The following is a 24,353-nucleotide window of genomic DNA, read 5'->3' as shown; positions in this document are numbered from 1 at the left end:
GCAAAAATCTACAGTCTAATTACAGAAACACCCCCAGAATGAATAACATATCCTTCAGAAAAAAGCTCAAAGATACTTTAAATGCTTCCACAGCTCACACTCAGGGAAGAGACTTCTACTACTTTTCACTAGTTCATGTTTAACCACAGTGTCACTGTGACTTCATTTCACTGCATACATTATTTTTTTTTTTACACAGATCACACTACATACCTGAATTTTCTTCTCATCTTACTAAAGGAGATTATTTATATTTTAAAGCTCTTACACTGTCCAATTAGGTACTGAAGAATAATAAGTAGCATTTTAATGTCCAAAAATCAAATTAATTTATCAGACAATCACATGGAATTTTCCCTATAGTCCACATGCAACCTCTAATCTGGACAAAAGATACGGAAGAAAAGCAACTGTGACCTCAGCAACTCACTGAAGTAAACTTACTTAAGTGAAGCAAATTGAAAAGGATGAATTCTTAAGTTGGTCTCAGTGGAGTTATGGAGTAATATATAAAGTTTGCCAACATCTCTTTGACAGTCAAAAGATATTTACCAAAACAAAGAAAATACACTTAAAAATCAATTAGTACAAAATGTTTATAAGATACCACAGCATAATACACCTAATAATTTGAAAAATAGAAATAATAATAATAAAAAAATTATGATAAAACAAAGTATTATGGTTGGTACAAATTCACCATAAGAAAGATTCCTATTGTTTGTAAGATATATATATATATATATATATATATAAACTATTCATTGACATTGTTTCTCCTACTGAATTGTAACATACAAAAGAATCTTATAGTAAAAATAATTCCAGGGGGAAAATAAATAAACAAATAAAGAGCTTATTTAAATTTGACATCACTCAGCAATTAAAAGGTTTTGAAACCAGACAGCACTCACCTAAAAAGAGGGAATGGGACTCTTAGGATGATATTGCAAGTTAAAGTAATAAGCACTTCATGACCTAAACATTAGTATTCAAAGTAACCAATTTTATATCATAACGAAGGAAGTTTAAGAATAAAAAGGCGACTTCTGAAAGCATTTCAATAAAAGGATTCGTAATTCATTGGAATGAGTCTGAAATTACTGAATTCCCTCACCAGAACACAAAGAATTATCACTAATTCTTGTCTTCAAGAGTTTTAAATGATTTACCTTCATTTTGCGTTGCTTTCAGAAGCAGCAGATAAAAATAAAGCTACCCTTTGTCACTACATGAAATCAGGGGCTACTTGGCAGATGCACTGTATTTTAATAGTTAACAGCATATCAGAGCACATTGCTCATGGTGTTAACACTACAGCATTTTGCTTTAATAAAGGCTCTTGTTACAGGAAGTAGATACATATGTTCTTACTCTACATCTGGTAGAGCTATCAGCTTGTTACCATTCACCACCTTCTTAAATCATTCCCTTAGGTATAAAAATCAGCAGACCCACTCCCATTCAAAATTACAAGTATTATTAGGAAGAATGTTAGAAATCTGCGAGAGGGGAGGTTCAACTTGCCTTTAATCTGTAATTATAGCAACAAGTGTGAATATGAACTCTGGAACACTTTAGAGGAATGTGGCTTTTTAAATATCAATCCTTTGTTTTTCTGTCTACAGAAAACAACTGCTCAACATTGCAACAAAGTAGTAGGAGGCAGAGGGCAGGGGCTACACACGCAATAATTTCTCCTCCCTTATATTCTGGATAATAATAAAATTCCTAGTTCACTCACAACAAATAAATAGCATTACTTTCCATCCTTTCAAGTACAAATGGGACTTCGTTAAGGTGAAGTGAATAGTCACAAAACAAATATCAAAAATACATCTGATAAAGCCTAGTAATGCTTAAGCACAATTATGAAATAGTTACCCTTATTGTCTCAGAGTTAGGAAAACACACTGGTTTTTTATATAGTCATTAATGATCATTGGAAACATTATGTATGCAGTACTCAATTCAGTGATATATTCAGACATTTACTTTAAGTATATGCTAAAAAGCTCATTGAAAGTGATTAGAGTATACATATGTAATATATTAAACACATTCAACGCATGGAGCTTCAAGATCTTCAGACAAAAAATATTACACTGAGCACCTCACTGAACTTGGGATCACAAACAGGATACTGTGCTTCTCATACAACTGAACCTTTCCCAAATAATTCTTAATTCTCTACCCACACAGTACCAATAATCAGTCAATCATTCTATCTACAGCACTCTACAATATAAAGGACTATAGACACAGGCACATAACATCACACTTGTCATGCCTTCATAAGTGGAACTAAAGCAGTGGGGATTCATAGAGTATTGCTGAGTGCACAAAAGTGCTCCTAGGAGCTCACTGGAGAGGGAGGCAATGTGAAAAGGGAACATAACATATCCAAGCATGTGTGCTGCAAAGAGTAACACATTTGCCAGAGGAGTTACAGTACACACAACAGCATTCTAAATTGCAAAGGATGGGTTTACAAGTCCTCTACAGGCTTATAATAAGTCTTGCATCACCATTTTGTATGATCTTTGCACTTGATAGAGGTGCACATATCTCCACTAGGTTTTCTTTCAGGGTGAAATACATGAAGGAGTTAAACACCTTATGGAGAGACATTAGGTCAGCATGCGCTCTAGAAATCTGAAGGTAGCTAAAGCTGCTCTAGCCTTCACTTTCATTTGTAAGGCAAGATACAAATGTACACATACAGTGTAAACAAGTCTTTATTTCAATCCACATTAATACTGACCAGATGCAAGGGGATCAGTGAAACACTCTGAGGCTACTGTTGTGGCCAAGTCTAATCTCTCAAGGGACTGACTGAGAAATCAAACCCTTATGCTCATAAAACAAATAAGCTCATATGAAACTGCTCTTAGTAAACGTGGAATTCAACTGCTGCATGACTCTTGACTATTAAAAATGAGAAAATGCTGTTCCACCTTTGATTTTCACCCTTAAAATAATATCTGAATTTAACTGCAGCCATTCAATTAAAAGTAACATAATTCAATATGTTTAAGTTGCATTACCATATTTATTAAAAATATGGAAGTGACCAGAAGGAGAACATAGATGTTTTTTGAATGTTCTTTTCATTTATTTCAGAAGTCAAACAAGCTTTTCTTTGCAGCAGGCAAAGAAGAAACAGAAACTTCTCTGCTAACTTCTATAGCAGTTCCATAAACCTGTTTTGGCTCACACAAAACATCACCAGAGTCACATACTGTTGACGTAAGGTCAACAGAGAAATATAATATATACACTGAAAGGTGCCCTGTCCAAACATAACATAAGAGATCATCAATGCTCTTGAGTCCTTATGTAACGCAATGGAGCAATGACAACAAAGTAGCAAAGTCCTAGGCTGCAGTAAGGATTTACTCACATGCAACAACCATGAACACAGAAATAAAGGAGAAAAAGCTGCTTACCCTTTGGAAGGCCTCAGGTACATAGGGATCTCCAGCAAGATACCCTCTCCTCCACTGCCATTCCTTACATCAGGTCTGGAAAGTGGTGGATCCTGGCCTCACCCCTTCCAGTCACCAAGGTGCACTGTTTGCACCTGAGCTCCCCTGGTTTGGCCCTGCCTTTCCACCAGGTGCTCAATCACTGCTTCAGGCCATCACTTAGCATTTCCACTACACCTTGTAAATCTGAAACCATGGAAACAAGCAGATCTGTGCATGAGCAACCCAACTGTACATGTTGTAACATGAACAGAAGGGAACAATTCCTCCCTATTTGATTCAGCCTATATTTTTTTCTTAAGTTAACAACACTGCTGTGGTTATCCTCTCTAAATAGAACTGAACTGTGCTATTGTGTTACAGGATTGTTCTGGTTGGTATAAATATATATATAATTAGTAAATATCTGTATATTATTATATTTAGTGTAAAAAACCTGTTACTTTCATCCCATGCAGCCTATGACATGACATTTATAACATGCAACATTCATCTAGAGCAGATACCAACTTTTACTACCATACATCACAGACTGGATAGAGCAGGTAGAAAAACCAATGCCAGTTTTCTCTGAGAGACATTTAACAATCACTTTTTACTTACTATATTTTACCAGATGATAAAGCAGAATTCATTTCCATCAGAGAAAATAATACAAGGGCAAATCAAGTAATTCCAGAAAATATGAATACTAGAATGCAAAAAAAAATTGTCTTTAAATTTGCCACAGTATGAAGGATTTAGATAAATGCTCACAACAAATTACAGCTCAAAGCCTGGTGTGATGCTTTGTGCGTGGCCACAGTATACAACGGGGAAGCCAGTAAAGCAAAAATAAGCACAAAATACGTTTCTAACCCTCACAAATAAACATTATTCTTTTAGCACTTTTACCTGATAATTTCTTAATGGTGCATTTCATTTCACTTTCTATGCAGTGATTGATACCTAAATACTGAGAGAGATTTAAAAATTGAGCACTAGAAATGCTAATTATTGTTAAAATGAGGAGAGATTACCTAAGATTTCCTTCATCAGTCCCTTTGGAAAACAACATTATGATTTCAAAATCTGACTTCCTAGCATCAAAGTATTTAGGTATCACACAAGCATTCAATTTAGATTCAGTTAAGCTAAGCTAAGCTTGCCACCTGCTTGAGTGATTGGCATTTAAAATACAAACTCAACAGGAGCTTTTGTAATTGTTTTACAGTACATTTCATCTCTTCCCACTTGCAGGTGAAAATTATCACAACGATAAGTAGTGAATAGAAGCTACAGGCCAGATGGAGTAAGAAAAGTTTGCAGGTTGTTTCACACTTTTAATACTCAGCACAATCACAGAACTTTTCCATATCACCTGTTCCCTCTTTCAAACTTTGTTATTAAGTAATCATTATGTTTCTTAAGTTACAAGAACAAATCCCAATACTAAGCTGGTTCCATCAGTTCCTGCTTCAGTCCAGACCTTGCTCTCAGTTTGATATAACTACTGGTATATTAGTAATATGCATTCTCAATTGACATGCAGATGTATTACTGCATCACACCTCATTTGAGATGACTGGCATCTTGCACAAGAATGATTATATACTGGAAAAGAATGGCCACTGAACTGGAAAAAGGCAGTAACCTATAGCCTGCTGGCTTCTTAGCATGCTTGTTTGTAGCAGCAAATGGCAGACCAAACTTTGTTCTGTGCAGGCTTCATATTAGATATCTCATTTACAGTTTGCATCAGTGGATACAATACAGCAAGTCTAAATTTATGGATTAAAAGAGTAATGGAAGGTCTCACTGTACAACTACTGAGGAACTTTGTGCTTTCCATACACAGAGCATAGTTTCTTATAGGAATATAGGTTCCTTATAAGGAATGGTTCCCTACAAGGTTCCTTATAAGGAATGATGCTTTATGGACTACTGATGTACATGTCTCTTAGTCATTAGAAGAGAGAAAATAGCAATCCAAGGATAAAAACCCCTGTGCCATAGATACAGCCACAGCATTTAAGAAATACATTAAACCCACCTAAATTTCAGAATAAGCAAAAAGATGCAGTGCTTGATCTGTCAACAAAGGACTGTTACAAATGCAAATATATCCTGCAATCATCCCCATTGTCAATTACATTGAAGGAAATCAGGCACTGTGGATGATTTCAGAATAATAATAATCAGTAAGATAACATTGATCTGTGGAAGGCATTGTCCAGCATCTTAATGAACCACTCCTATGCTAGAATATTGATTGTAAGAAAAGCTATGCATACACTAGAAACAATTTAACGAGGCATGAAAGAGCAACAGAGGTTATACCCTCTTTCTTCTTAACCCTGTTTTCCAAGAAACAGTCCTTAGGAAGACTATCCCTTTCCAGCACAATTCAAATTTATATATACTTCACAGGCAATTTGTAGGATTTTCCTTGCTGCTATACCTGTATGTTCAGGAAGGCAGCTGTTGCCATCTGTTCCTCCAGTTTGGAATAGAAACATCTCTTAAATGATAAGAACATCATTTCCCCAGCTGGGCAGTTTTCAGTTCCACCACCAATCCCTTCATTAGCCATTATTCTGGACTGTCCCACCTCCTCCTGCCCAATGCTATTCCCAGTCTGAAAACTATGCCTTAAGTACCCTTAAGTACTCTTAACGTCTTCTTGTCCTACTCTGTATTTCTTTTCATTCTCTATTTACGAAGTATTCCCGTATCAGTGACACCATTTCTTCCTCCAAGCCAAGCCACATCCCCATTAAACAAGTTCCCCAGTATTCCTTCCAGTATCTGCTTTTCATTTTTGTGACTTTTATTACACACCCTCTTGTCCTCCAGACACATTTACAGATTAGAAAATCTTTTAAAAGCTTCCACCACTGTTGTCAATTTTGCTTTCTTGCCTGTAATCTGAGGTACAACTATCATTTTTGCTAAAGGTAACACTTACATGAAATCCACAGCGCCTCATAACCATATCCAGCTGATGTGGGAATGTATAAAAATATTGCTCATAACTGTTTTACAGAAAAGTATGAAGTTCCAGGAAAAAAAACCATAATATTCTACATTACAAAACAGCTGCAGGCAGAAATAATTCCCAGTTGTGCATGGAAGTGACCATAGAAAAATAGCTCATATAAAAGAAATACATCTTCATATTTTTAGAACAGTTTTTCCCTGTAATTTTAAAATATTGGCCGTTTTTATCTATTATTATTATGTTTTTTGCTCACCCCACCCCCACTCCCCACCCAACACCCCCCATTTAGCTGAAGCATTTCAGAACAGAAATAACAAAATCAAACATTTTCAAAACATAAATCAGACTTGGTGTTGCATTCGATGAAATTCTGAGCCAACAAAGGCAAATTTAGCTGGCTTAAGACGTGAGGTTAGATACAATCTAGGTCTCTGGAACCCAAATAATGTGCCTTATCAATAGAATTTACTGCCATCTTTGCTGTAAAACAAACTCAGAGATTGCATTTATGTGAGGTGTTTCTCATTAGAGAGCAAACATTCCAGGTAGAGGTCAACAGTAATAGCATAAAGAGCTGGTTAACAGTCTCTTGCCTCTGCCCAGCATGGAGTTCTGGGCAAGGACGCTGGGCTTCCCTGGGGATGGTGGCTGGTCTCCCAGCCTTCTGGAGGAGTCAACAACCATCTCTTCCTACAGTAAAAGCACAGGTGAAAATCCACTGGCTGTGCTCAATATCACATTACAGCTTGGTAACTTGGAAAGTTGTTTGAGTGAACATTACCATCATTTTTTTAAGTATTGCCTTTATGACAAAACAGGCTGATCTTAAAAAAGAAGGATTAATTAGGTAAGCAAATATTTATTGATCATTTGACTTGGAACCACATTTTCACAGCCTTTCAAATCTCATTAGTTGTGAGCAAAACAAAACATGACTCTGCTCTGTACACTGGCTGAACAAGCACTCTCACAGAAACACGCCACTATCAGAGTTATCAATGTAACTTAAAACGGAGACAATAAATAGCAGAGATATGCAAGAAAGAAAGAGATCAACCTATAACTATAAATTGGTCCCTCTGTACATTAAGGACAGAAGAGGGACTGTCAACATCTGAAGGGTGTTGACTTACAGTGCACCACTATATATACAGATTTCTGCCAATCAGTTGTTTTCTCTTTCCAGCAAATTTCTGTTCTTTCTCCTCCTTTGGTCTGAAGCATTAGAATGGCACATTCTTTTTATCAGAAGCTTTATCAACTTTTTCTATCAGTCTCTCTCCTAGATCAAATGTAGACAATGGAAAATAAATCAAACGCAGAATATTTAGAACAGTGCTTTAACTACATCATGAAAGGCTTATTTAAAACAAACACCTATTCTGATGAAAGAAAATACCATGACTTTGAAAACCTGCCTTATACTACTTTATTACTCCATCTAATGGAAAGTTGAATAATACACTGTATAAAAACCACGTACCTTAATATTTTTACATGAATAACAATCTTATGTTACAGTGTAATACGATGTTGCTGACTACACTTCAAGGAAGAAAACAGTTGTGCAGTAGTTTCAGTTAAAAATCAATAGCAGTTTGTTTTGCAGTATAAAGGATTATGAAAACAGCTTGCATATCAAAGTAATTTTTACAGTACACTTTTAATACAGGTACTAAAATGCTGGGCAGAAAAGTTGAAAATGCAAAAAAATCATTGATCTTCTGTTCTATTTAAAGCAGGCGGATGTGATCAAATTGAGAGGTAATAGAGGTAAATGTCAACACTCTGGAATGACTTAAAAAGTTTCTTTTAAAAGCCTCACTAGTCATAGGAGATATGCCAGCAGATTCACCTCATGCAGAGGTCTTTTGATTTTATCACTGCAGAGTACTGAATGAATAAGTATCAGTATTTCTTCTTGAGCAGACTGTTTTGTTGGGTTCATTTTGGGTCTTTTTTGATTGTGTTTGTTTTTTTATTTTGTTTGTTTGTTTTTTGCATATATGAATAAGCTTTTTAAGAGGGCTCTTGCCAATGTAGCTAATATTTCAGTGGGAAAGGAAATTGCATTCTTAATAATGTTCCATCACAGAAGTTTCCATCAAGTGCAAAGCAGGCTGGGAAGTCAATCAAAGGTCAGGCTTGTGAGAGGTCAAGTTCCTTGAACAAACACAGTTCTGGCATTTAATTGTTTTCAGGCAGAACTCTGCAGATAGGTCAGCACTGAATTTTATAGCTGACAACACCCACAGAAAGAAATCACTCCTAACACTGAGGTGGCTATGCACCACTGAACAACAAGATGAAAAAAATAAGTAACTGTGGAAAGCAAGACATTTTTAGTCTCACCATTTAGAAATTTGAAAACAAAACAAAAAAAAAATACTGCTGGTATCACTAATGCATCTCACTCTCAAATGTCGCACAACAAAAATAAAAGAGACTGCACAATGAAAGAGATTTGCAAGAGATTACAAGAGAATGAAGAAGTGACTGAAATAATATTAACAGTAATAGCAACCTAAAAGTTCAGCTTCATTCCATTAGCTGAATGACTACAAATTATCTGCCCCTTCAAATCAGTTTATTAAGGGACTGGACAAGGTATGTGGATTATAAAATACTCAGTCATGCCCATGGTTGGTACTTAAACCCCGTTCCTTACTGACTCCAAATCCCATAATACTTTATGACATTTTAAAGATGCCTAAGAATCCTATATATATATATTCTTCCTATATTCTATATATATTCCTAATATTTCCTGCTCCTCCAAACCAAGCAAAAATTCTACCATTAAGCAGATATTCACATGAGAGATATTCAATGTACAGAAGTGCAACATTTAATCCATTATTTTTTTCCACCATCCTCCTTTGGTTTTAGCAGTAAATTTCCTTCATAGTTGCCTATAGAGCACTGCATTTTGAAATTGTGATTAAAACAGCACTGATAATACGCTAGTGTTTGGGCCATTGCTGAGCACTTGCTGTACTTGCAAAGCATACTGTTTATTTTTTTCTTTTCTCTGCCTCCCTCAGAGAGTAAGCTGAAGGTTTGCCAGAAACCAACTCAGGATATTCCATACCAAATGGCATCATGCTCAGCTACACAAGATCATGGGAAGAAGCAGGAATATTTGTTTTCATCTTTTAAGTAACCATTAGACATACCGAAATCCTTCTTTTCAGGAAGAGGCTAAACATCTTTGTTGCTGTGGCAAATAGTGAATAAATTCCTTTATTTTGCTCTGCTTGCACACATGACTTAATTTATTAAATTCGTTTAAAAGATGAAGATCTTGATCTATGAGTTTTCAGCTTTCTTATTCTCTCCCCCATCTCATTTTGGAGTGAGCTAGCAAGCAACTGCATGAGTTCTGAGCTGTTAGCAAGAGGGAACGCATCATACGTGACCATGCTCAAACTCAACTGTTTTCTCAATTACATTCCATTTAGTTCTTTTTACTTTATAGGATTTTGAATAAAAATGACAAATTTTGACATTTTATTCCATTTTGTGTAATATATTCATAGCAGTTTAAAGGGCACAGAAAATCCAATTTAGAATAAAAAAAAATGAAGTCACATTCATAATTCGAGAAGTTATATTTATGAAGATCTTCAGCAAAGAACTGTAAGTACACTAAAAATTACAAAATTAGATTCAAGATTGCCAAGCTGCAATTTAAAGTTGAATATGAGCCAACAGTGTGACCAGGTGACCAAGAAGCCCAACACCATCCTGGCTCGTATCAGATATAGTATAGTGAGCAGGATTAGGGAGGCAATCAACCCTCAGTACTCAGCACTGAGGAGGCTACACCTTGAAGTACTCCCACAAGAAAGACGTTGACGCCCTAGAGCATGTTCAGAGAAGGGCAAAAAAGCTGGTGAGGGGTTCGGAGCACAGATCTTATGAGGAGTGGCTGAGGGAACTGGGATTGCTTAGTTTGGAGAAGAGCAGGCTCGTGGGAGACCTTACTGCTCATCTTCATGGCAAAACAAGAACGTTGTTTATTGCTCTATTGTCACAAAAATGGAAACAGAAAAGGCCAATGGAACCTTTCAATCATGCTGAGAAGTACTAAGATTTTCAACCACAGACAAGACTGTCATGATAGAAGGCTAGGTAAATGCATACCGTCTCATAAATCCTGAATTTTGCCACTAGGCATATGTGGGAAGATTGCTACAGACCAACTCTCAAATATTGTATGATTACAGCAACCTGGTTGGTACAGACTTGGTACTGTCACCTCACAGCCAGGATATAAATTAAGTAGCACTTGTTGAGTTTATGTGCGTCTCATCTATTTTGTTGGGTTTTTTTATTTTTCACATTCTATCATTTACTTCCCTTTCTCATTATTTCTGCCTTTTGACATAAGTGCAGAAAGTGATATTTCTCACTCCTCCTTTGGCTCAAAATTACCATGTTCCTTAATGCTAATAGGCTTCTGATCACCAAGTCAAATCAGGTTACTTTGTGAAGGGGGAAGAGTTGGAAGAAGCACTTGGCTACAAGCAGACACCAAATTTGTTTCGTTCACTTTGCAGTGATATAAATTGTACTGGAAATTTTGTTTTAGAAGTGAAATAGAAACCACAGAGTTTAATAACATAATGTCCTGATATACTAACTAGATAGAATAACTAGACAGGAGTACAACAATCAGACAAGTCTGGTACCCAAACCGAATGCCTAATTCTCCACACCTCTTGACATCCTCTATGTGCTCATACAAACAATGAGAGTGAAACACTACTGCTGTGGTAGGACATATGACAAACCTCTCACATGTCCCAAGGAGATTTTACTGAGATGTTTCAGTTTTCTTGAAACCAATCTGTAGTGTTCAAATACAACTTTGTGACCAGAACAGAGCTTCTATGAAGACTCTGTAGAATGATTCCAAGACATTTACCAGAATAATCTATGGAACACATCAACCATTCAAAGACAGCGGAACAGCCACATGGTGCTGACTCCCTGCTCTTAATTCCTTTTCCAATAATGCATCTGAAAAGGAAAAATGTCACTTAATCAAATTCCCATTTTACTTAAGTATATAAGACAACAGTATTCCAGGAGAAAATTCAATAATACTCATGTATTTTCACAAATGAATATGCTGCGTCCAGTTTATACATCACAAAGCCAGTTGTCTGTTTCATTATCTGCTTTATCTAGAGTGTTCTTACAGATAATCAGACATCAAGGAAGTTAAATACTAATAATCAGTATGGCTTTCTTGCCACTTTCACCTTCTATTAACCTGCTTATCTACATCAGTATGTATTTCTACTTCCAAAAGGCAATAAAATTTAATTAAATTACAGTAGCATTTAAGGCAGTCATTTACAGGTGTTGATTTAATAAAAAGAATCCATTTTGAGAACTGCAGCACTGAAAAGATAATGCAGAACATTTATTTCTGCAGACACTGCAGTACTTCCAGCTTGGCTCAGCCAGTAGTCCTTACGGAGTGAGGTATAGAATTAGAAAACCTGTAGACAGCTTTATTAGTATAACAGCAGAACAAGAAATGAGAGAAAAGAAGGGAAACAAGGAATAGAATCACAGAATCATAGGGGCAGAAGGGACCTCCAGAGATCACCGAGTTCAGCCTCCCTGCAAAGCAGGCTCTCTACAGCAGGTAAATAAGCCAGGGCATCATCTGAGACATGGCACTTCAGGCTGTTAAAACAGGAGAGCCTTCTGAGCCCTAACCCACACAGAACTCCGTGGCAAAAGGCAGCAGAAAGAAGTCACAATCCATTGTGCTTTGAACATGGCATGGTAAGAAGCTACAGATAAGAGAAATCTTAACATACTTACTCATAAGAAGAAATGCAATGGGATACAGCAACTTCTGTCAGTTCTTAGTCTGCACATGACTGTAGGTACAACAGGCTCTTTCAGACCTAGTCCCACTTCTTAAAGGGGAATCTTTGAAAAAGGTGAATTCTTCTCTGACTTGCTGCTCTGAACATCATATTTTCTCCTGGAAAATAGGTACAACACAGACCTAGGATATGAAGAAACAAGGCAATTTTATAAATTCAGATATATTAAGCTTCATACAATATTAGAAACCTCACTAAAGCTCACTTGTTGATCACAGAAACAAAAAACTGGAGAGTTTGATTTGGCTTTGCTGGCTTTTTTCTTGGTTTACCAAGCAAGGCTTTTAAAACAGAAACATTTCTGAAAAATAAATATTTGCTTCACAGAGGTAGTGAACTTTAAAGTAATTGAAACAGCACTTCACACCTGCTGATTTTTTTGTGCAATCATTATTTATTCTTTACTGTAGAACTCCTATAATCAAGGTATAAGTCACATCAGCCAGGAAGAGTTAACAACTTGATTAACCGCCTTGCTTAAACAGCTGGACTATAACAAAATCCCTCAGAAAATAGGTGTTTCCATCATTTACTTACTCCTGATGATGTGTTCGATTTGGAACATAAACACTGAGTCAAATGTGAAAAGGTATTTACATATAACACATGAGCATCCTGCCTACTTTAGCTCTCCAGTTATATACTGATTTTAGAAAAGCTAATATGTAATAGCACAAGAACATTATAACCTTTCCTGTATCTATCTCCACAGCTACCCATTTGAACCGCCCTTTAAAGTGCAGTGCTTACATGGTACAGTAGATTATAATTGAAGAGTAAGTACTGGAAAATAACACATGCAATTTTTCCATGATAACATGTTATGTTTGAATGAAAGCCATTCATTGCAGAATTGTTACACAAATTTATTTATTAGTGATATAACTGCTGTTCCTACATTTTCATCCTTCTATGATTACAAGAATCAAATTGAATGGACAACTAAGTTGCCAAGTCAAAATTTGTATCTTACCTAGTGAATAATCAGAATTCAAGTGCTAAGCTTGCATTAAAACCACTCTGTATTCTTTCCATGCAGTTACTGGAAACAACATCAAAAACCTGGAGTTTAATGTTTCAGTGAACCAAATACATTTATAAGGATACTTCATGTAGAAAGTAAGGGAAATATTTTTAGATTTTTGTCATCTGGTTAGCTTCTCTTTCTGTTCCCCAAAGGTTGTAATTCAGGAACTACAAGATTAAGAAGAACAAAGTGTTCAGGGACTAAAATCCACTAGTGAGTTTTTTAATGAATTTAAGGAAAGCTAACCAGACAAGCCAGAGGGGTCTGAAGCTCATCACTTACCAAGCTTTCATGTTGGTGTAGTTCTGTTCTAACTAGGTACTATATTCACACTTCAGAAAAACCTATTTGGGAATTTTCAGCAACCATATTTTGCTGGTCTTTTTGTCTTCATAATTTTATTTGCATCAAAGGTTGAAAAAAATACCATCCCTTTCCCAGGTGATAATAAAAATAAGTGAACAAGACTACAGACTGAGGGGATGCTGTTTTAAATAGCAAGGACATCGTAGCACACTACATACTTGGTTTTCAAGCAGGATGTCATTAAGCCTTAATCTTAACTTCATGGTCCTAAAAAAGATCAACATTTAGAAAAAGGACCATTTGTCTCAACATCACAATGAAACAAGGAAGGTCTCCATTTTTGTCAGCATTATCTGCTATCTCTTAAGCACAGGAAGGCTGTCTCAGCCACTCAGTATGGACACAGGAGGCTGCCAAGAGTGCAGTCACCCCAGGCTGCTGGAGGATGTAGCAGAGACTCACCGTAGTAGCTATTATTTTGGCTTGGCAGACAAAAAACTCTCTCTTCTCTATGCATTTGGCTCCAAAAAGAAAGGATTTTTAATGCATTTGAGGGGACAATCTCACTCCATAGCTACAAGATAGACAGTGCATCCTTAAGGAAACGTGCACCCATACACTTGGCTTTATTGATAAGTATGCTGCTTTGTATTCCACCTACAGCATGGGAAGGAGTCCATTGCTTACAGCTAAGGCACTTGAGTTGCAGACTCCATCACAACATACTCTTCTTAATAATGTCCTCTGGTAATCAAAATTCAACCTGGTAGCAAGGCTATACAACTTCTTCAGCCACTTCAAGGAGAAGCTCTGTTCAAATTAAATGGAAGGACAGGTTATGTATCTCTTCTCTACCTACTAACCTGCCATTAAAGAGCAGCTTCTGCTCCAGAGTTGTAAACAACTTGCAGAATTCTCCATCAGACAGCTCAGAGAATATACCAATTGCAAAATATACTGACTCATTAACACCTGTTCATAAATATCATGCCTATGTGCCCCAACAACAACCACCAAAAAAACCAACCAACACATTTCACCAGCAGAACATAAGCTGAGCAACACACTGGTAACAAGCATTTTGATAAGGCTAAACCACTCAAAGCATAGGAAGCTACAACTTAGCACTCACATAAGTTCTAACTTGAAAATCCTGTGCACACATATTTATTTTTTCAGACTACCTGTTCCTTTAAGAATTACCTCAAGGTATTTATTAAAAGATGTTTAAAAAATTACAGTTACATACTTTATTTTATCTGAAACTTAAACACAGATAAAAAGGATTTAACATGTAATCTAAAATCAAGCAGAAACTACTTTCCTTCAGATTCTAGTAAGTTGTGATCTCATACTCTGATTACTGAGTTATGGCAGCAAATGCACCACAGGTACTATGTGCATGGCTACGCGTGAAAAAATAGGGAAAAAATGAAATGTCAAATGCTTTTTGTAATGCAGAATGTACTTCAATCTGTTTTAAAAGATGACCTTTTCAACGACTGCCCTGCCTACTAGGAAGAAGGGCGTCGCATTTAATAAATTCTTCATGTCCCAAGGAAAAGCTGAGCTACATGAAAGTTTTCCTCTTCAGAGGGTAACACTTGCCACAATCAGTATTTTCAAGAGATTATCTAGTTCTCTCTGGTCAGCTACACATGAGAACCTATAATGTATATAACAACAAATGCTAAATTAATCATAACTACCTTATAAGATAATCTATAATGTTTCTACTTGCTGGGCAAATCACAGCAGAAGTGCCATATCCTTATGGACCAAAACAAGGCAAACATCAAACCTTCGACACTGGGAAGTATCTTTTTTGAACAAGCATTAAATTCTGCTAACAGAGAAAGTGTAAAGTAAGCCGTCATTACGCTTTAGATTATCCCAATACAATAAATGCTTGAGGAACTTTTTTTCCTGTGTACAATAACCCTAACCCTAATTCCGATTCGTAGGATGATTATATAAATTTCAGTGGAATGAAAGCTATCCGAAGCCTAAACCATTTTGTCCTTTGGCTCCACATTTTTCACCAGCATAACAACTCCTAAGTCCTCCTTATGTGGCACATTCCCACTGTACTTCTTTAAGTAGAAAATTCAGTTTTTACAACTGAATAAGAAATAATCCAATGTAATGAGTAAAAAATCTATGTTAAGATTTCTAGGTTGTACCTCTTTCTCCTTCTCCTTGGATTTGGCAAGTCCTCCTGTCCTCTCACTAGACAAAGATGCTGATGTATTTAGGAAGTCTAACTCAAGGCTGATAAAAGAGGGCTTCAGAATACCAACAATACTGCTAATTCACTCTCACACTGCCTTAAACAGGACCAGATTTCACCCCAAAACTGCAATTTTCAATTGTTTAATTAAATATAATAATTGTTGCCATTGCAACTGTATTTAGAGAGCAACACTGCTGCAAGTGTTTAAATGAGTAGAAGCCTTACGCATCTTCTGAAGTCATATTTCTCTTCAAGCTTTCTCAAGACAAGGTGCTCAGCTCCACCTGCTGTTGGACTTAGATTATTTCTTCTCTGTGAGGGGAGAGAAAATAAAGGTAGTCTAATAAGTGTCAGTAAGCTATCTGACTGTCATACTATGAAAAGTATTATCCTTCCAGTAAGTTATAGATCAGTTTAAAAGTCGGAGTTTTGCACTTATAGAGAACCAGGTTCTGTTAATACTGGAATACCTCCATTCAAAGCAAGTGTTTTTAAATGAATATAGGGGCTCCAAGTCATATACATTATTGCTGCTTCTTTTAGCACGCATGGGGCTTATTAAATACTTCTAGCAAACAGCAAGAACAGTAATTACATAAAATGCTATTAAAAATTAAGCCTCTACCAATAGAATATTCAATAGGCTTTCTGGAAGTATATATTTATCCTGCAAAGTCCAAAAAGAAAAAAGGGGGAAAAAGTACTTAAATTACCTGCCTAGGGTGACCTCTGCTTTTGTCTTTATGAAGTTGGAGCAGATTTACAGAGGAGTAATTCAAAACAGGGACTTCCTGCCTGTTGATATGCTATAAATCTATGTATAAATGTGAACCTGTTTTGGATACCTTCTTCCCAAATAGGAGGGACTGTTTCTTTTTGTTGTGTTGGGTTTTTTTTAAGCAACCGCATGGTTTGGTATTGCCTCTCCAAAAGTCCTCTGTTGCCCCCACGTGTTTCACAGTTATTGATGTCACTACAGCTATCAGTTCCTTTACCAGCAAGGTAGACTGGAAGGAGCCGTTGGTTTATCATGAACTATTGTGGGTTTTGTTGTTGTTTTTCACTTCCTCTGACAGATAATAATGCCGATAACGTAATCTCACCCCAGAAAATAGAGTTTCCCACTGCTGACAAGTAGTAAAAGTGGAGGGGGATACACCGGGCAAGCACTGATCGAGCCACTTAGCACCTCCTCCAACATGAGTTACCAGTATAAAATAAGATAGTTCTTGTTCGTGTTCGTTTTAAAGCCATTTCCCAGAAGAGAGCAAACTCGGTTACCCGAAGCAGGAGAAGGGCACCTCGTTGCCTCAGAACTAGGAAATAAACACGACAGAACCCGCTCACTCACACTTGAGTGAGGAAACGCTGCAGAAACCGAGTTGACTCCGGACCACCAACGCGAACCGCCCCAAGGAAGCGACCGGCCGTCTCGAGCACGCACATGCAGCCACATTTTCGCTTGCTCCTCACTGAGCCTTCACATGCTAAGAGCTACAAAATGCATTTCTGCTACTCAAAGAAATAGCTACGCTCTCTCTCCTAAAACTCTGCAACAAGTCCAGCCCTCAGGGACAGCCATCACCTCTCGCCCTTTCCTGCCTCGCAGCCAGCAGCTGCAGCGCCCAGTAACCGTGCCCCCCCGGCTTGCACGCAGCCTTGGAAACGAAAAGCCCGTCCCCGCCTCTCCCTGCAAGGAGCCGGCTACGAGCCGTGCGGAGTGGGGGTGTCTCTCGAGACCCCACCCGCTATGACTCGGCAGCCGGAGGCGGAGCGGGCAGGAAGCCGGCAGGGAACGAGGCGCGGCCGAGTTAACCCGCGGTGATGGGGGTACTAGCGCTGGGGTTGGCGTGCTGTCTGCTGAGAGCGGCCAAGGCCGCGTTCCCGGTGCCCCCGGCTGCTGCGGGGAGTCCTCCGTGGGATGGAGGAGGAGGAGGGGAGGAAGAAGCGGCGGCGCTGCGGGTAGGTCACCGCTGCTCTGCTGCCCTGCTCGCCATCCGAGCCGCTGTGTCTGCGGGTTCCTCCCTTCCCCGCTCCCGACGCCAGGGAGCAGCATCACAGCTGCGGCCGGGTCCTCCTTGGGTGCTCGTGCTGCGTGCCGTCCTGCGGCAGATAGTTATGTTAGTTCTGCAGCATGAAACAAGACAAAGTTAAATCTTATCTAAGGATGAAATGTTTTCGTGCGTTTCCATGTTGTGCTGCCCGACAAGGGCATCAGATGACTTTGACTCCACTTGTCAGTTTATTTTGTTGGTCTTATATTGATTTTATACTATCTGTGCACTTCATAAGTGTTTCTGGAGCTAAAATTAGTCTAATCGCTTTCAGACTGGCTTGATAAGAGCCCAGGGTGAATCTGAGCGGAATCTGAGCTGAGCAAGTTAGCAAGGGGTTATGGCCATAAATTGTGCTGGGAGGGACATTCAGGGTGGATGGGCACAGGCTGCCAAGGGAGCTGGAGCATCCTTGGAGGTGTTGAAGAATGGTGTGGATGTGGTACTGACAGGCATGGTTAGGGGGCATGGTTGAGGATGGCTTGGTGGGCAGACTAGGTGATCTTAAAAGTCTTTTCTAACTTTAATGGCTCTCTGATTCTGAGGTCATAATTGCTGTTGGTAACCTTCTGCTCTTAAAGTTTTGTCACTAACTTAATGACAGCTGCAATACTTATGTTTCTATTCAGGAAAGTGCTAAAAGAATTAGGTTACTGAATTCACCATCAAACGATAATGGAACTGCTTTCTATGGAAAAAATCAGTTTTCTCACCTGTTCCCAGAAGAGTTCAAAGGTACAAAACAGTCCTCATGTTTCCCACGTCGAATATTTCTGTTCTTTCTAAAAATGTAAGAATATTTAAATTAGTTCTGGACTATAATGATTACTTTATGGATTTGAGAATGCTGTGCCATTCCGTGGTTGTGACCACGGATCAAAGTTACCATTATGGCTTCTAGTAAAGCAGGTTGGGTTTGTGTTGTTCATTTGTTTTTGTCATTTCTTTAAGCAGATGTATAAAAGTTTGTATTCTGTGTTTAGCTATTTACTTAAGAAGCATACCTCACAAACTCCCCAGATACATAAAAGTGCCAAAGGGAAAGGAAAAACCTTTGCCAAAGAAGTTTGACTGGAGGGACAAGAAAGTCATTGCAGAAGTGAGAAATCAGCAGACAGTAAGTGGTGGTGATTTCCTTTTGCTGATTCTCAAGCACTGATTAGAGACAGTTCCAGTACATTGTAGGGCACGATGAAGGACAGGGAAGGATCAGCATTTCCTCAAGACTTGGAGCATTGACATATGCTAAGTAACACAGCCTTTTACAAAGAGTGGGCTTAGGTATAAAGCATAAAAGGTAAAAGTTGCTAATTGTGCAGTTATGAATTGTGTAGAATCCATACCTTTACCACTAAACTCCTCTTCTCTGGAGGTGCTTGTATGGCACATAAATAGAACCCAACTGGTTACATCCCAGATTGGCTATAGCCATCTAGTACGCTGAACAGGGTAAGCAGCACTCAGCTTTTAAACTCCCAATATTTTTCCTTTGTGTAATGTAACCTCTGCCTAGGAATAAGCTCTGTGCTCTCTGTATAAATCACCACAACTGAAAAAGATGAGAAAACAAACTGTGATATCAGCTAGGAGTTTTGTTTTCTCACATTTAGTTTTGGTTATGCTGCTTGTGGTGTAATCTAATATACTTCTATAAAATTCTTCAGACCACAGAAAACCACAGGCTACTTCCTTAAGTGCATCCTTTTACAGAACTTAATAATGTGGTTAAAAAGTAATTTCTTCCCAAGTCTTGGTCTATAATTAAGAAAATAACATACCTAGCACTAAAAAGTGTCCCTTAGACCTATTTCAAAGGGCTGTCTTAATGTTAGTAAAAATGAGTCAGGAAGGAATCATTACAGTAAGACATCTCTAATTCATTTCTAGTTTTCACAGAGTAGCACAGCGGGGATAAAAAAAACAATTCCATATTTGTAATGCCATAAAAACGAAGATAAAAAATTAGATAGTAAATGAAGAGCATTGGAAAACTCTTTATACTTACCTTTTTCCATATTGTGTTACAAAAGCAAGGTTGAGTTTTTTTTTTCTCCTGTTTATCTTCTCTTTCTTCCAGTGTGGAGGCTGCTGGGCTTTCAGTGTTGTGGGTGGAATAGAGTCTGCCTATGCAATTAAAGGAAATAATCTGGAAGAACTCAGCGTACAGCAGGTTATCGATTGTTCATACAGTAATTATGGCTGCAGCGGTGGTTCCACAGTAACTGCTTTGAGTTGGCTGAATCAGGTATGAAACATTGTATAAATCTTGAGCCCTTCTTTAGCATTGTTTTGGGGTTTTTTTTTGTGTGTGTGTTTGTTTTGTTTCTACAGGGGAAGAAGTGATGGGGAAGAAGGAATGTTTGCTTTACAGACCGTCTGATTTTTGCTTGTGTGTATATGGTTGTTTATTAGCCTAGAATTAAGTATTATTTCAAGCAGAACTGAAACTTGATTTTAATTTTATAGTCTATATATGTTGCTTATGAGTGCATTAAATTCACCCACAAGGGATGAGAATAATATTCTGTGACTGGTGTCACAGTATTTCCATTGAAATCAACTGAAGCAATAGCCACACAGTGCCCCTGTAGAAGAGACCATGTATGCAGGGGTCACTGGACTGAGTCAAACACATTGCATTCTCATTTATTTATCTCTTTGCAGACAAAAGTCAAACTTGTGAGAGATTCAGAGTACACTTTTAAAGCTCAGACAGGACTGTGCCATTATTTTGCTCACTCGGATTTTGGAGTTTCAATAAGAGGATTTGCTGCATATGACTTCAGGTAACTGCTGTTGATTATTGCTGTACTTTCACTAAAGTGTTCACTTACTGGAGTAAGAGTAAGCCAAAGGTTATGTGGATAATTTCACCTGAATGTTTGAAAAACTAAAGGGTAATAATAATATGTAGTTGTTTTCTAATTGAGAGGAGTGGGGCATAAGAGGTAGATGGTGCTTAGTACTGCTCACTTGACCTAGACTTTTTAATCTTTGGACTGGCACCTATTCCATAGTCCATTCATTATTTGATTATTAAATCTTACTTAAGTAGATTATCTCATCTCAAATTGCTTTTCTACACTAACTTTAAGCTCTGTGTTATCACTCACTTCTTTCACAGTGGTCAGGAAGAGGAAATGATGAGAGTACTTGTTGACTGGGGTCCTTTGGCAGTAACAGTAGATGCAGTTAGCTGGCAGGATTATCTTGGTGGGATCATACAGTATCACTGCTCCAGTGGAAAAGCAAACCATGCTGTACTTATCACTGGTTTTGACAGAACAGGTATGTTTCCATCAACTGAACTTCTAAGTTCTTTTGTTTCCTTGTACTTGCAGCTTGTCTCCTGTAAGTCAGGATATTAAAATCCATAATTTGAGAACTGCTTGACTTGGTGTCAGCTCAGTTCTGGAATTGCAGTCTGATCCCAGGAAATTCTTCTTTTCTATGTTCCTTTGGTTTAGTGGGACTTCATGTCCCTGTAAAGACAAGAACACAGGTATCTATATCTTTACCCTAACACAGGGTATATCCAGTCTGTTTTTTGCTGAATTATTAGTCCTTGCTGTGAACAACAGGAGGCTTCTCTGTATAATGGCACCCAGTCAGCATCCTGTGAGATATTAAAATGCTAATTAACTGTATAGAATGTTAGCATTTTTATATTTCCTAATTATCATTTGTCTTTACCCTATGAAAATGTATTTTCCAGGTACCATTCCTTACTGGATTGTACAAAACTCTTGGGGCCATACATGGGGAATAGATGGCTATGCTCGTGTTAAGATAGGCAGCAATGTCTGTGGTAAGTCTGAGAAATAATGCAAGTGATAAAGGCCACGCGTTACTCCACATAAGTAAGGTGATACAATGATCCTCGCAGAGGAAATACAAATCATTGCTATGTTTTGAATGAGGTTAGGTGAGTTCAGATAGAAAAACAGTGGTGGTGGTTCAACCTAGCCATGTTGTTGAATGACTGAAAAACATCATTCAAATGTTAAGGTACATAAGCCATAATAATTTATGTATGACAGTACATTACCATGGAGAGGTAATGGTGTTGTCAAGTGTGCAGTTGTTGTGTATCGTCAGCCTAGGCTAATTTAAGTGGCTTTTAGATTTTTAAATACTCACTTTCTGCCAAGTTTCTGAATCTAGAGGTAAGACAGGTAAATGTCCCATCCAAGGATTCTGTGCCTAATCCTCAAAGAAAAATCTTGAGTTTTGAATGTGAAAACAGAGGAAGAAGAAGAATAGATTTAAACTATAAATAATGTCAGGCAGTGAGGAAATAAGAATTGTAGCTGTTTATTTTGGTGGGTTTTGTGTGGTTTTTTTTTTCCCTGCTGCCACCCTATGCCAATACTTAGTATAAGGAAGAGAGAGGATGTAATATGAATATGAGTTCTGGTAACTAATTTGGTGGCAAGTCTCTGTTTCTAGTATTCATTACAGTTTTTTTGTTTGTTTCATCTATAGGTATAGCAGATACAGTTTCATCAGTATTTGTTTGATTTTGGCTGAAGACCAGGATTATCATTTGGCATACGTTATATGTGAAGATGCAGCATTTCCTAAAATAAGGACAAACTATATGAAGAATTCCTGCTTTTTAAGCAGTACAGGAAGTGGTTGGCTGGAATTTTTAGATATGTTTTTATTTGGCACGTGTGTTATGTATCAAATCCCCCATGGAATAAGATGACTTTGAATCAACCACAAAGCCTGCAGAAGGAAGTTGTGGAGATAGATTGAAACTGCTATGTAGAATTTAGGTACTGAATACTAAAAAGTACATCCCATTAAAAATTTTCTCGAGAAAAGAAGTGATAGCAAATAAGGAATGTGAACCCAATAATCAGTGGTGTGATGGAGTATAATTAAAATGATTTAAGCATCAGGAGCACAATGGCTGCTTTTTATTAGGAGAGAAGGGTGCTAAGAGAAAAAAGTTCTGTTTTGCTACCTGCTTTGGCTTTTCTAGTATCTCTGGTTGAGACATGTTTTTGTCTTCCACGTTTTTGTGAAATTCTACTTTTTTTTTTTTTTTTTCCTTTCTCTAAAACTAGATGAACAAAGGAGTGAAATAGCCACAAAGCAATTTCCTGAGCAGGGTCTCTGTAATGCTGTAGTCCTTCTATTCCACTCTTTTTCCTTTCTTGAGTAGATAGAACTTCAGAGCTCTTCCAAGTTGGAAGGTGTATTTTGAAAAGGGCCTCAAATATAATAGTCTTCTGAATTAATTTGTTAAATGGGTAGGAAAGCAAGAAGAAAACTGTACTTAGATGAACCAAGACAGTTCTAGTAGTTTATCATCCTCTGCCCTGCCAGGACAGAAATGTTTGCAACCGAACCATTCTGTGCTTTACTAGCTGTCGATTCCCCACACCTCCTCTCTTCTCTGCTTCACAGCTAACAATGGAACAGCTGTGAAACAAATTAAGAAATTATCTGTCATAGAAAAAGTCTGGTAGTAGATAGCTGTAAGCTATTTGCATATTCCAAGTAGAGTAGGCTTCCCTACAAAAGTATTAAACTCAGTTGACCTTGTAGGAGAGACTTGCTGAGAGTGATAAGGTGGTTCCAGCTTTGCTGATCTGTATAACTACAGCTGGAGGCAAATGTAACTAGAATGGACAACTAAACACACATTTCTAAGATGCTCAGACTCTGTCACCTGGAATGCTTTATCAGTGTCCTTTATTGAGGAGTATTATGAAAAGTATTGAAGCAGTTCTATATTTTTGGTACATGCTGTACCCTCCTAATGATCAGTGTAATGTTTTTACAACAGATGCCATGAATGTTCATCACTCTCTCTTGTACTGTCACCTTAGGCCTTCTGTTTTTAAGAGTCAGTATTTTAAGTGGGGGGAAAAAAGACTTAGGTGCTAAATGTTAGGTGCTATTCCTCTCTCTAACAGGCTCAAACTTGAGAATAATAAAAGGGAAACATTTTGTGTAGTACAGCCATACCCTTAGCAGATTACAGACAACAGATAGCACACTTCCCTGATGGGATAAGAACAGCTAAACTTCTAAATTGGCATAGAAGTAATGTGTTTTTATAGAAGTATCAAACATTGAAGTTCCAGCTATGCTTCTGAAGTGATACAACCAAGATTAATTGGAGTACACAGGTACAGAACAACTCACCAAAAATTGAAGCCTGCAGCAAATGTATTTTCTAGAGAAGCATTTAGCAACAGTCCATCTAATGAGAAGATGATACAGCCTTATCTACTTGGTGATCAAAGTCACCTCACTTTTATGATGTAACAATTTTATCCTTGTTTCAATGATATCTTGATTAAAAAACATTTTAAACAGCTGTCACATTGTTGTGT

At 37.7% G+C, this 24,353-nt stretch overlaps 1 protein-coding gene and 2 long non-coding RNA genes across 6 annotated transcripts in view; 1 reads left to right on the top strand and 2 right to left on the bottom strand.

The window, feature by feature from the left end:
* LOC107313058 (uncharacterized) overlaps positions 1-3,715 on the bottom strand; it is a 200,112-nt gene extending 196,397 nt beyond the window's left edge. For both annotated transcript variants that reach the window (XR_014945723.1, XR_004306928.2), the window contains exon 1: positions 3,450-3,715. This is a non-coding gene — a long non-coding RNA (uncharacterized LOC107313058). The remainder of the gene's footprint in view (positions 1-3,449) is intronic.
* A 3,596-nt stretch (positions 3,716-7,311) lies between these two features.
* On the bottom strand, positions 7,312-18,824 carry LOC146761001 (uncharacterized). Of its 2 annotated transcripts, none has more exons than XR_014945726.1 (5): positions 18,714-18,824; positions 16,172-16,258; positions 12,313-12,502; positions 11,399-11,493; positions 7,312-7,750 (listed from the first exon to the last, which is right to left on the bottom strand). It is a non-coding gene; the product is annotated as an uncharacterized LOC146761001 (long non-coding RNA). The 2 variants fall into 2 exon arrangements; XR_014945725.1 differs by lacking the exon at positions 7,312-7,750 and adding an exon at positions 14,401-14,523 and having other exon boundaries at positions 10,806-11,493.
* On the top strand, positions 17,704-24,337 carry CTSO (cathepsin O). 2 transcript variants are annotated; one of them, XM_015860969.3, is made up of 8 exons: positions 17,704-17,908; positions 18,630-18,735; positions 18,984-19,117; positions 20,078-20,245; positions 20,665-20,786; positions 21,125-21,288; positions 21,716-21,808; positions 22,486-24,337. In XM_015860969.3, the coding sequence occupies exons 1-8, from the start codon at positions 17,771-17,773 to the stop codon at positions 22,518-22,520; spliced, it is 960 nt and encodes a 319-aa protein (XP_015716455.2). In that variant the 5' UTR covers positions 17,704-17,770; the 3' UTR covers positions 22,521-24,337. The 2 variants fall into 2 exon arrangements, with proteins under 2 accessions (XP_015716455.2, XP_085402525.1); XM_085546399.1 differs by lacking the exon at positions 18,984-19,117.
* Positions 24,338-24,353: the final 16 nt, after the last annotated feature.

Source organism: Coturnix japonica, chromosome 4 (genome assembly GCF_054131305.1).
Source record: "Coturnix japonica strain WE chromosome 4, WE-NBRP24, whole genome shotgun sequence".
NCBI lineage: Eukaryota > Metazoa > Chordata > Aves > Galliformes > Phasianidae > Coturnix > Coturnix japonica.
Note: the sequence above shows the minus strand (reverse complement) of the source record. Positions and strands in the feature narration are given on the sequence as shown.